Here is a 12,274-nt window from a genome sequence, read left to right as displayed (position 1 = left end):
ATAACTCCTGTTCCAAGTCCATCCATGAGTTATTTTCTGGATTATTTCTTGTAAGAATATTCAATAAAATCAGAAACAGTTTGTTCACCAGAAAGAAAATGACCGAATGAAGGATTTACCAGGACAGAAGATGATCCAGACCATGAATGTATGTAGACTCAGAACAAAATCAAAGGTTAGAGTTCGATTGAATCATGCTCATTAATGTGCACTTTTCATTCAAAATGACCAAAATCAAACCAAGTCGGACTAGAAACGTCCGACTTTCAGTCATCAGGACCAGTTTGTTGATTCAGTCTGAACCTTCTCAGAACTCAGCTCCTTTAGAACCAAACCCAGATGTTTTAAATGACTTTCATTTAACATCCCATAATGAACCACCACATGCAGATCCAAACCATAAGATGGCTTCAAAAAAACAAAATTGTTTTCTGCTCCGTTTATGAACCTAAACTCAAATCCTTTAAACAGCCATCGTCTCAGGTCTGTCATGTGAGTACCTGATGGTTATAAATGTACCCAAAAGAAAAAGATGAATCCCTCTGTTCTCTTTGAACACCACCTCTGTAGGTTGGTACAGTCGAGAACCGTTTCTCCTTCCATGTCCAGTTCCACATGTGTTCAAACCAAACATGTCCGACTGACGCTCAGCTTCGTTTAGCTCCAGTTCAAACATTTGCATCGTCTTCAGCACATCTGTACTCAACCCGTCCATTCTTCTGTGGAACTAAACCATTTCATCTCATCCTGTGAGCAGAACGGTTCAGATTTCAGTACTTACCAGTTTTACCAAAATCCTTTTAAAGTGTCCAACTGTCAAAGGATGTCTTTGTGAAGTTTGACATCAATGTCCGAGTCTTTCACACGTCACGGTTGGACGTCATCCCACAGTCCAGTCTCTGCTCAGGTTGATGGTGTAGAAACAGGATTTGGATCATCTCAGTATCATCTCACATCCAGAAGAGAAGTTCCATCGACTGATAAAACAGTAAATCTTGTCCCTAAGGAACACAGAACGTTTCCTTCAGTAACAACAGGTTTTCCACTAGTTTTCAGAGTAATTTGCTGCAGATGTGGTCGAGTTTTCAGTCGAGTTTCAAGCCTTAAATACTTCCACTGACTGATGTCAGAATGTCTCTTTCAGTCTCAATTCCCAAAGACTTTAGAAGTTTTTTCCCTCATTTCCTGTTTTCTAAGGCGTTTGTCGTTTAGTTGTCGCAGACATTTATTTCCATGAAGAGAATCGTCTGAGTGAAGGTTTAGTTCTGGAATCTTCAGCTCAAAGCAGCTTCATTCCATCTCTGGAAATGTGATCATCCTGGAGGAATCGTTCAACTGGAGAACTCTCCACAGGATCCAAGAGAGCTCCTTTTATCCCCGTAGCTCAGACTGAAGATCTGTCCCAGATCACTGAACCTGCAGAACATCCTGGTTTCAGTTTCAGGTGACAAATCCAGAGTTCTCTGGAAGGAAACGTGTTAGTTTGCAGACTGCTGTCCTAACCAATCATAGATCTTTAATTATATAAATACTTTCAGATGTCATGTTAGATGTTCTGCAGAAGACTAACTTCCCCTCCCATGAATGTATATTTTTATAGTTTTTACCATTTTAGTTTTAGTTCACACTAAGCTTAAACTATTTTAGTTTCGTATAATTAGTTTTTACATTGTATTTAGGGTTTTTACATTTTTATTGAAAGTTAAAGTTTGTTTAAACTTTTGAAGACAAAGAGGGCGCAGGAGAGGAAAGAGGAACATCAGAGAAAAATGATCCAGACAGAAGAACAGGAAGAAACAGACCAATGACCAGAGAGTTACCAGATGATCCGAAGAGGAATGGGAGATCAGAGGAAGCAGGTCAAGGAACATATGTGGAGCTAAAAGACAAACCAGAGAAGAACTCCCAACACAGTGTTCTGTGACAGAAGGAACCCCGACATGCATCCATGCAGCACCAGCAGGTGGGTGTGGCAGACGGAGCGTGGAGTCCTCCCTGATCTACAGCTCCCTGGTTGTGGGCTGGGCTTTCACTGCGTCAAGAACCAGAAAATCAACTCAAACCAGTAAACCAAAGACAACCAGAACCACCGATCACAACCAAAACCCGTCAAAGAGTCCAAACCGGACTGAACCAGCACAGTTAAAAAGGCTCAACCACGGCGGGAAGGCCGGACGCACAAACGCAGGGAAGAAATAAAAATGGGTCTTACCTGTCGTAGCACCACCTGAAAAAGAACTGCACGAACAACCACAGAAGAAGAAAAGGACAGAATCTCTGATGGACGTCCAAACCACAGAAACAACTCTTTCACTGATTCAGCTCCAGCCCGACAACCACAACCTCTGCTGGTCTGAGAACCGCCGTCCGGAGCTGGTCCGTTCAGGAGTAACACCGTCCTGACCAGACCGGACTCGTCCAGACCTCAAAGCTCCAGGAACACTGAGCAAAAACTGAACCCTAAAGCTGAACCTCAACCTGCCGGACAGAAAGGAAACAGCTGAAGGTGACTTCAGCACGGATGAGGAGGAACTTCTGGGAACACGATCCAAGAGATCGTAAATCAACATTTGTAAAAATGGACACAAGTAAAAACATTGAGTCAAGAGGGGCGCGGCGGCCAAAGACTGAAGCAGAAGTCGTGGCGCGGCGGCCAGAGGTCGTAGAGTGGCGGCACGGCGCCCAGGAAGGACAGAAGCAGCAGGTAGGAGCGAGATGGGACATACCTTTGAGGAATCCACGGATAAATGCTCCATGCAGATGACATGTGGGTGTGTGCGTTAAAAACTGTGTCACGTACCTTCAGAAGATCAAAATGACTTAAGCGAGGCGGAGAAATCCCGGAACGTGAAATATAGATTGGTCTATTTTATTTAAAAAACAGTTTTTATTTTGAAACTCCATGAAAGAAGTCCAGAAACTATAAACGTTTTAGACCTGCAGGAGGAAAAGTCGGTTCATCCAGAAGCATCTCAGCTAAAACCAGAAGTTCCTCCTCATTGTGACCAAACAACAGCAGAGAATCACCAAACATGGAATCAGAGGAAAGTCACCGTCAATGCTAGCTTAGAGACGGAGGAAAGATCGGCGCGGCGGCCAAGAGGAACCAAGGACTTACGGTTGAAGATCTTCCTGAGGAGAACAAGAAAAAAACTATTTAGAAACGGATTCATCTGAAACAAATTAAACAGAAACGTGATTTTCTGACAGTTTTGAGTAAACTTAGACTTGATGCTAAACTATTGTCCATCTGTGAAAAGGTCGTGTACTTCTAAGAAGAGATTTTTGCTTCTGTAACTAGGAAAACAAATGTTTTTAAATGTGTTAAGTTTGAATAAGTAGCATTCTGAGGCTTTTTGGACTATTTTGGCTTTTTTTTTTTTTTAAAGATTTTTTAGGCTGTTTAGGAGTTTAGCTAATATTTCAGCTACATGCTAACTGTTTCTGCTAACCTAAGTTTTTTTTTTATACATACTGATTTGGCATCTAGTTAATATTTTAGCTGCCTATCAGCTTCAGCGTTTATAACTATTAATTTCAGCATCTTCAGCCGCCAAATTCAGCTTACAGCATTCACGCTAGTATTATCACAGGTAATGTTATTTAGTTCATAATTATCTTAAAAAGTTACGTTTTTAAAAGGTTTAAAAAATGTAGTTTTAGAGTGTTCAATAAATGTTATCCTGTGGATTTTGTCCGATTGAGTTCGACACTCCTGAAAAAAACTCTTTACCATTCCAATTCACAGTCAACCAATCAGAGTGCTGCTTGGACCAGCCAATCAGTGCAATTGTATCAAATTACTCTGACATTTTTAAGATCATACCTAAAAACACAAACCACATATTATAAAAGCAGGATGACATTTATAGAAAATAAAATTCCAGAAACCAAAATATAAAAAAACAAACAAAACAAAATTAAATTCTGGAAAACAAGATTAAAATTTAGAACAGGTGAGCACTATAGGGATCACTGATTGGATGATCTACAGGATCACTGATTGGATGATCTACAGGATCACTGATTGGATGATCTACAGGATCACTTCACATCAATTAACGTTCACTTGTAATGATTGACATGTGTCGTTCAATCAGTGATGTCCGACAGTATCTACCTTTTCTAATATTTTCTGGAAATTGTTTTTTCCCCCACATGTTAAGTTTTGCTTCGTTACATTTTGGTTTCTGGAATTTATTTTGTTTTCTAACATATAATGATGTCTTTATAATATTTGTTTATTTCTTTTTTATTTGTGATCTTAAATGTTCCTGCTTGAAGTGTTTTGTACTTCTGGGCCACCGTAGATGCATGTTGGCCAGGAGAAAAAAATGAACAAACAAAAAGACATTTTCATCAATCTACAAGGAGACGGGACAGATGAAAATGTTCAGAGACTAATCGTGATCGACATCATTTTTAGTCTGAATGTTATAACAAAAACAATCATATTTCCAGTAACTTTTGCCGTTCTGTCTCGTCTCCTTCGTATAGAATAAAGAAACTTTGTTTTTCTCCCATCATGCATCTGATTGGGTGACAGCTGAAGGATGTTAATTAATTAAGAATCTAAAGAATCGTCTAACGTGGATTTTGTGATAAATCAATGAGTCTGCTCATCTTTGTGTGAAGTTTCACATACAGACATTTTTTTTCTAGATACAAAACATTTTCACAGACAGACGATACTTTAGCAAAAAATTAACTTTATAGTTTCTAACAAATTTAGAGCGCCACCATCCTGCTGGTTGCAAACTGCTTTACGAGAACTATTATTATAATTATGTTCTTCTAAGGCTTCCATAGTCGGCCATCTTAGCTGAACGTAGTGTTGAAATATTTACCTCTGTTTGGTTCTTTGAGCTTCAGGTCGTTCTTCATGTTCCTGAGACACAGTTCTTCCAGCAAGGAATCCTGGGAAATAAATCACAGTTACGCTCAGATTCAACCAACACTTTTATTTCCACTTTGGGGTCAATCTCGTAAATGTACTACTTTTAATCTTGTAACTTTGTGAATGTTTTTCTAGTAATTTACAACTTTTATTTGTGTAGATTTTTCATTTTCTTGTACATTTAAAATTTCTCATAAATTTACACATTTTAAGGGTAAAAAAATTTGTTTAATTTTTTCTTGTAAATTTACGACTTAATTTGAAAAGTCAGTTTTTTTCTCTTAAATTTATGACTTAATCTCGAAAATTTGGCTTTGACTAAATTTACAACTTTTTTTAATTGACCAAAAAAGTTGTTGACAGGACATGAAAGAAAAAGTTTAGATCAATTTCACCAATTTCATCATCTGCTGTGATATATTCTTCATTTTTATGTATAACTATTATTCATTTGCATTTTCTTCTCTGTAATCCTGACTCGAGAGATGCCAAAAAATTCCAATGTACTTTTCTCAAACCTTTAACATGTACAAATGGCAGTTAACATTTAAAACCAAATCTGGTAACAAATCCAAATTTCTATTAATTAATTGCTCAAATCAAACTATTTACTCACTATTTCACACAGTACTAACAGAAGGAAATCAAATCCATCTTGTTAATATTATTTTGTATTAATTTATATGAAAATTAGAATTTTCAGTTCATTATTCTATACTTTGTCATTTAAGTGTTTTAAATAAAGTAAAAAAATAAAAATAAAAAGATGAGTGCATGGCCGCCATCTTGGATTTTCTCTTGACCGAGATGCTTTTATGAAAGAAGGGATCCTGCGGTACATTTGTGTCGAATTTGGTGCTTTTACCACATTTTTGTCCGGAGGGGGAAAAAAAAAAGCTAAACAAGACATTGATTTTTAATCAATTCTAGCCTAAATGTTTTAATGGTCTAAAATGTTGTTTTTCATGGCAAATAATGATAAACTTTTAAACTTTCAGTTGCAATAATATTTAGACAAAATGATAGTTATTTAAACTAAATCTGTGCAGTAAATCCTGATCCAGCAAAAAAAAAAAAAAAACATTTAGTGGAATTGATTTAGAAAAATCCTTCATTACTGAATGAAAAATAAGAGATTGAAGAATGAAAAAGCTTCAGGCCTGTGAGGAACAGAACCGAACCAAACAGGACCGGACCGGACCTTCTCCTGTTCTCCATGAAGGAACCTCTAAAGTTCTGCCAGAAAAACTGCACCAACAAACGCAGCAGAATGAAGAACCACCAACCTGAAGCTCCACTGCAGAACTCCATCCAGCAGAACCGAGCCGCTCTGACGCAACTGGACCCAATCAGCTTAATGAGCTCTCTGGCGCGGGTGGGGGGAGGGGCCAGGAGAACAACCAATCTCTTTGAAGCTCTGCTAATGACAGGATGAGATTTTTAAAAACAATTATTTACTTAATCGAACTGAATGTTTGGAAAATTCTACAGAACAAAAATACAGTAAAACACAAAAATATCTCAGAGAAAAATATTGTTGATGATTTTACAAACCAGAAAGAGAAGAAAAAAATAAAAAAGGGCTTTTTCTTAGACCTCATGAACTGTGGTCTATTTCTGAGTTTTAAGCTCCACCTTTTGAGTGTTTGGTGGGCGGGGTTTGATGAAGCGTTTTGGTTCTTTGAGACTTTTTCATAATTTCATGATAGAGAAGATCCAGAACAAGTTAGGGCTTTAATCTGAAAGAAATGAAGACATCTGAGCACAGATCATTTATAAACAACGATTAATCTGTAAAAAATAAAATAAAAAATAAACCAAAGTGTGCAGAGCCTAACGCTGCAGTTTGTAATATAGTCTTTTAACCAGCAGATGGCGACAATGTTCATCTCCCATTGAAGCTTCAACCAGTCTTGGGACATTTTTGCTCAACAACTTAGTTATTTTTGGTAAATTTGATTGATTTTCCTTTTCCTTTTACAATATTATTTCTTTTTTTTAAGTTGCTACATTTTAAATGGACACAATTGAATCCATAAAGTAAGTTTTTCTAAATTATAAAACAACAAAAATCACATTAATAAAACAATGGATGATCTTAAGAGGACTTTTTCTGCTTAATTTCGGAAATTTTATTTAAATTCAAAGTTTTTTTTTTAACTCTGATGATAAAAACTAAACAACAATATTACAGTATTACATTTTTATGAACTGTTCCAAATAAATTGAACTGACAGTTAGAACAAGAACTTTTTCCTCCACTAAATTAAATATTCTAAATATTCATTTGTTTTTCATGATACATCTTTTTTCTTTCCAAGATTTCCTTTCCATACAATTTTGAACCTGAATTAGACATAAATGATCAGTTTGAGGAATGTGAACAACTGTTTTTATCCCTTTTCTTGCCGACTAAATGAACATCTGTATATTAATTTTCAAAACAATTTTAAGAAACTAATTTTAAAGTAACCATTTGTGGTCTAAAACAGTTCTTTGCTCATTATTTCTTCTTCTTCTGTAATACGGTGTAATGCTATAGCATCATCGCCACCTAGAGGCCAAACTGAAACGCCCTCCAGAAGAGGCAGAATCACAACATATGGTAGATTATTAATGTATTTCTAAACAAATGTGTCTAAATGTGTAAACTCAAAATTGAATTGAGTGGATGGAAAGAAACTGAAAAAAATTGTAGTCGAATCGATTCTGGAAATTATTATCAATAACCAGCCCTGGTGGACACTTCCTGTTTGGAGGTGGAGACAAGAGAATCCATTTATGAGCAACTGAAAACTGTGGGTGTTTAATGAGCTGGAACCCAGTTTATGTGAAAACAGTTACATTCCCATTGAAACAGTGGGCCCTGAGTATATATTCTATAGAAGGTTCATTCTTCTAATGGATATATGAGAATGAATATACTTTCCACGAAATTCTATTTTTTGAAAGGGTCTGTATAAATAGATCTTTCAGTGCTTGTGCCTCAAAAGTAGCCCACAAGAGCAGGTCAGCTGGATCTAGAACTGAATCTAGTCTGTTTGGTTGTGGTACCTGAACCTGAACAGTTTCAGAAACCTTTGGAGACAAGGACTTCTGTTCTCACCACCCTGAGCATGATGGACCATGACATGTGTGTAAGTTCTGATTGTGTGACCAAAGAAGATTGTGTTTAAATAAAACAGAGTGAGAAAGTCATTGCTTTGCTTCTCGTTTATTGTCAGCAGTAAATGATTCAGTTCAGAAATGAAACCTCCACCAGAGACGCAGCAGCAGCTGCTCACAATCACCATTTGATTTTTGTTATGTCAGATTCTGATTAAATGATTCTAAAGATAGTTTGTAATCACACAGCAGACCAAGCTGCACTGCTGAACGTTTGTCCTACAGATTTATTTCACAGGACGGATCATGAAGCTGATGCTCTTCAGAGAATAGTCATGACCCTTCCAGCGATACCACTCCACCCCAATAGCATGAATGGTCTTATCAGCCCCCCAGCGATAAACACCGTTGGGGTTTGTTTGGTGACAGTTTGCGTACCAAAATGCCCCTAAAAATGATTTGGCACAGTTGTTCGGCCAGGTGTCCTGGTCTTTGTCAAAGGTGGAGAACTTTCGGCCGTTGTGGGCAGCCAGAGCGTCATCTGCAAAAAACAAAACCCACAGTTGTTAGATGTATCACATGGTAGGTGCCCAAATAATTTAAATAATTCCTGACATAAAAAATGCTAAAATCGTATTAAAGACATTAAATCTAGATTGTATTGATGACCTTTTAGAGCCTTTTGAACCTCTTTCACATTCATGTGGTTTCATTGATGAATTGTTAGAGTTTCATAAGGACTCAGTTCACTTACGCCGGATTAACTGTGTGAATGGGAAACTGATCCTGATCCAGACCAATTCCAATCATCATCACCCTTTCTGAAACTAACAGGCTACCGTAGCCTGGAGTTAAGGGGATTAACAACTTTGGAGCTGACATTACAGCAACGTTTAATTCTGATAAGAAAATAAATATTTAGAGTTCTACCATTGTTTTTTTTTCTTTATTATTAAACCTTACTAAAGTTAGTGTCTAACTTGCTTTGATTTGTTGAGTTTCACCTTTTATCGGATAAATTAAATTATAAGAGCAGATTTTCCTTATTTTACGTGTCCAGCTTGTACCACGCCGTCCCCCTACAGACCCGGGACAGGCTCCAGCAGCCCAGTGACCCCAAATAGTGATATAGCCGGTTAAGAAAATTGATTTTTTCCTTATTAGTATTTGATCTATTTCTATTCATTATCTGTTCATCCATCTTCCTCCACTCACCCGGAACCGGGTCGCGGGGGCAGCGGTCTAAGCAAAGACCCCCAGACTTCCCTCTCCCCGACCACTTCCTCCAGCTCCTCAGGGGGGACCCCAAGGCGTTCCCAGGCCAGCCGAGAGACATAGTCTCTCCAGGTTCTCCTGGGTCTTCTCCGGGGCCTCCGCCAAGAATGCCCGGAACACCTCTCTAAGGAGGCGTCCAGGAGGCATCCGGACCAGATGCCCGAGCCACCTCAACTGGATCCTCTCGATTCGGAGGAGAAGCGGCTCTACTCCGAGCTCTCTCCGGGTGACTGAGCTCCTCACCATATCTCTAAGGGAGCGTCCAGCCACCCTCCAGAGGAAACTCATTTCAGCCGCTTGTAGTCGGGATCTCGTTCTTTCGGTCACGACCCAGAGCTCATGACCATAGGTGAGTACTGGAACGAAGATCGACCGGTAAATCGAGAGCTTTGCTTTCTGGCTCAGCTCTTTTCACCACAACGGACCGGTACAGTGACCGCATAATAGCGGACGCCGCTCCAATCCGCCTGTTGATCTCACGCTCCGATCTTCCATCACTCGTGAACAAGACCCCAAGATATTTAAACTCCTCCACCTGAGGCAGGAGCACTCCACCCACCGAGAGAGGGCAAACTACCTTTCTCCGGTCGAGAACCATGGCCTCAGACTTAGTGGTGCTGACCCTCATCCCAGCTGCTTCACACTCAGCTGCAGACCACTCCAATGCATGCTGGAGGTCCAACAGAACAACATCATCTGCAAAGAGATGAAATCCTGTGGTCCCCAAACCAGATCCTGTCCATAAAGACTATGAACAGAACCGGTGATAAAGGGCAGCCCTGCTGGACTCCAACATGCACCGGGAACAGGTCTGACTTACTCCTGGCTATGTGAACCAAGCTCCTGCTCCGGTCATACAGAGACCGGACAGCCCTCAGTAAGGCTCCCTGGACCCCATACTCCCAGATTACCATGGGGGACGCGGTCGAACACCTGAAGTCCATGTTTAACGTCAGATAAAGTAGACTCCACCTCAACATAGATGAAGTCTAGATTCAATCTGCACCACAGCAGACTTGATCTAAGAACTTACTGGCTCCTCCATTTCTGAATCCAGTCACATGGAGGGCGTATCCATCACATTCAGCATCAATCGAGAAGGAGGAGTAACGAGCATATGCTCTACTTTTGGTAAAGTCCTCCATGTCGACCCGAAGCTCATGATTCCCTCGACGTGTCATCCCGTAGATGTTCTCCAGACCTTCACACACATACAGATATGTATTCAGTCTAACCTAAATATACTTAGAGTCCACGTCGTCCAGTATGAGAAAAAGAATAAAAAGAAATACAAACAATACAAATACTGAAGGACATTTAAAGTCATTTGAATAAACTATGGATTCAACGTTAGTCTCACCGAGCCAGTACTCCCCAGAAGCTCTACCAAAACCAGACTTGTACTCGTTCCAGGGTCTGTAGAAGTTCACAGAGCCGTCCATCCTCCTCTGGAAAACCTGCAAACACAAAGAATCCACAGAAATGGATCAAAGATCTCCAGCTATGCTCCAAGAATCTGGTATTTTCACTCGAAAAGGAAGAAAACGTCGAGCATTTATGCAAGTAACAAAAATCTAGTGGTTTTCTGACCCGTCGGAATTACATTAGTAGTAAGCAGTTCGAGGGTTACTGGAGTTCAAAGAACATCAACACTGGCCCTCTACAAATGTTGACTGAGAGTAAATTAAAAAAATGTGAGGAGCTGAATAGAACCCAACAGAAGAACTGAGGATCTACAATAAAAAAACTGTTAGCTGAAGGTGGAGAACTCACCGTCCAGCCGCCTCCGTCCGTCTTCATGTCACAGTAGACCTGCAACCACAGAGGTACATCACACCAAAGCTATGTGCTGATTTAGACAAATCATATTCTGAAAAAAAAAATAATAAAACATGCTCCATTCATTCTAGTGATTGAACATGTAGGGGTGCCAAATTATCATTATTATTAGCATAATTTTTTATTGATAACTTTTGATGTGTTCTTAAATATTTTGCTGCACTAAAATGGCAGAAGTTTGAATAAAAATATCTCAAAAAGAAACATTTTACAGCAAATATTAGGCTAACAATAATTGCAATGAAAAATAGATTAATTAAAATAGTTATAGCTCACAATCAATTAGTCGAACAAAATAATTAACTTAATGACAACATGTATATATTTATATAATATAATGTATATAAACAAACACATGTTGGTGTTAGTTAGTTAGTTAGTTAGATAGTCCTTTATTTCGAACATACAGATTACATGGTAAAAAAGCAAAACAAGAAAACAAAATTTTATATAAATTATATATAATAATATAGATATTATTATACCTCAATTGTGTAGTTCGAAATGGAGTAGGAAGAAGTTTAAAAACTTTTTTTAATCCTACCAATAACAATATATCTTCATTTTAATCTTTCATATAAACTATTTCAGAAACAGAAATTAAGTACCATTTTTTCATTTTTTTTCCATCAGACATCTGTCCATCCATCCATACATCTGTTCAGACACGACCTCTGAATCCAACTGTTGAACCAAACCTGGAAACCAGCAGCTGCTTTAGTTCTTATTTAGTGTTTGTCTTCTGTACTTTACAAGAAATGCTCCAGTATTTGATTTTCATATTTTATTCATTCTCCTGTTGTATCAAATATCAACTGGTTTCAGCAGAAAAGTTCTTTTTACTGATTAGAATATTCACTATTTTTGCTGAAGATTTCTGCCTCATCTTCATTTCTGAACTTTTTGCTTGAATCAGGAATTAAACCAAAAACAATAATCGATGTTTTTGGGATACGATTATGATTTCCTGAGTTTGTATTAGACAATAAGCACGGACTTCTTTAGAAGGGAGGGTTTGTAAACTTCTGACATGCAAAGTTGGCTGAATTGTTAAAATTTGTTTCCTCACAATCTTCTCTGCTCTCGTGTTGATGCTAAAGCTAACAGAGTGAGATGTACCTCCACAGCAGACGTGGAACCAGAGGGGTAGATGGTGAA

The 12,274-nt window shown here is 38.4% G+C and overlaps 2 protein-coding genes across 2 annotated transcripts in view; both read right to left on the bottom strand.

Annotated features, from left to right (window-relative positions):
* Positions 1-6,269, bottom strand: part of LOC112141849 (microfibril-associated glycoprotein 4) — a 24,560-nt gene extending 18,291 nt beyond the window's left edge. The window contains exons 1-3 of the mRNA XM_024265015.2: positions 6,184-6,269; positions 4,848-4,917; positions 3,119-3,132 (exon numbers count right to left, since the gene is read on the bottom strand). The gene's annotated coding sequence lies outside the window, so the exon portion shown is untranslated. The remainder of the gene's footprint in view (positions 1-3,118; positions 3,133-4,847; positions 4,918-6,183) is intronic.
* Positions 6,270-8,095: 1,826 nt separating this feature from the next.
* The window catches only part of LOC112141820 (microfibril-associated glycoprotein 4-like), a 14,976-nt gene continuing 10,797 nt past the window's right edge, over positions 8,096-12,274 (bottom strand). The window contains exons 3-6 of the mRNA XM_036217195.1: positions 11,051-11,119; positions 10,638-10,734; positions 10,311-10,478; positions 8,096-8,543 (exon numbers count right to left, since the gene is read on the bottom strand). Of these exons, the coding sequence (XP_036073088.1) occupies positions 8,290-8,543; positions 10,311-10,478; positions 10,638-10,734; positions 11,051-11,119 (588 nt within the window). The 3' untranslated portion in view covers positions 8,096-8,289. The remainder of the gene's footprint in view (positions 8,544-10,310; positions 10,479-10,637; positions 10,735-11,050; positions 11,120-12,274) is intronic.

This window comes from Oryzias melastigma, linkage group LG19 (assembly GCF_002922805.2).
Source record: "Oryzias melastigma strain HK-1 linkage group LG19, ASM292280v2, whole genome shotgun sequence".
Lineage (NCBI taxonomy): Eukaryota > Metazoa > Chordata > Actinopteri > Beloniformes > Adrianichthyidae > Oryzias > Oryzias melastigma.
This window is presented reverse-complemented; position numbering and strand designations above follow the sequence as displayed.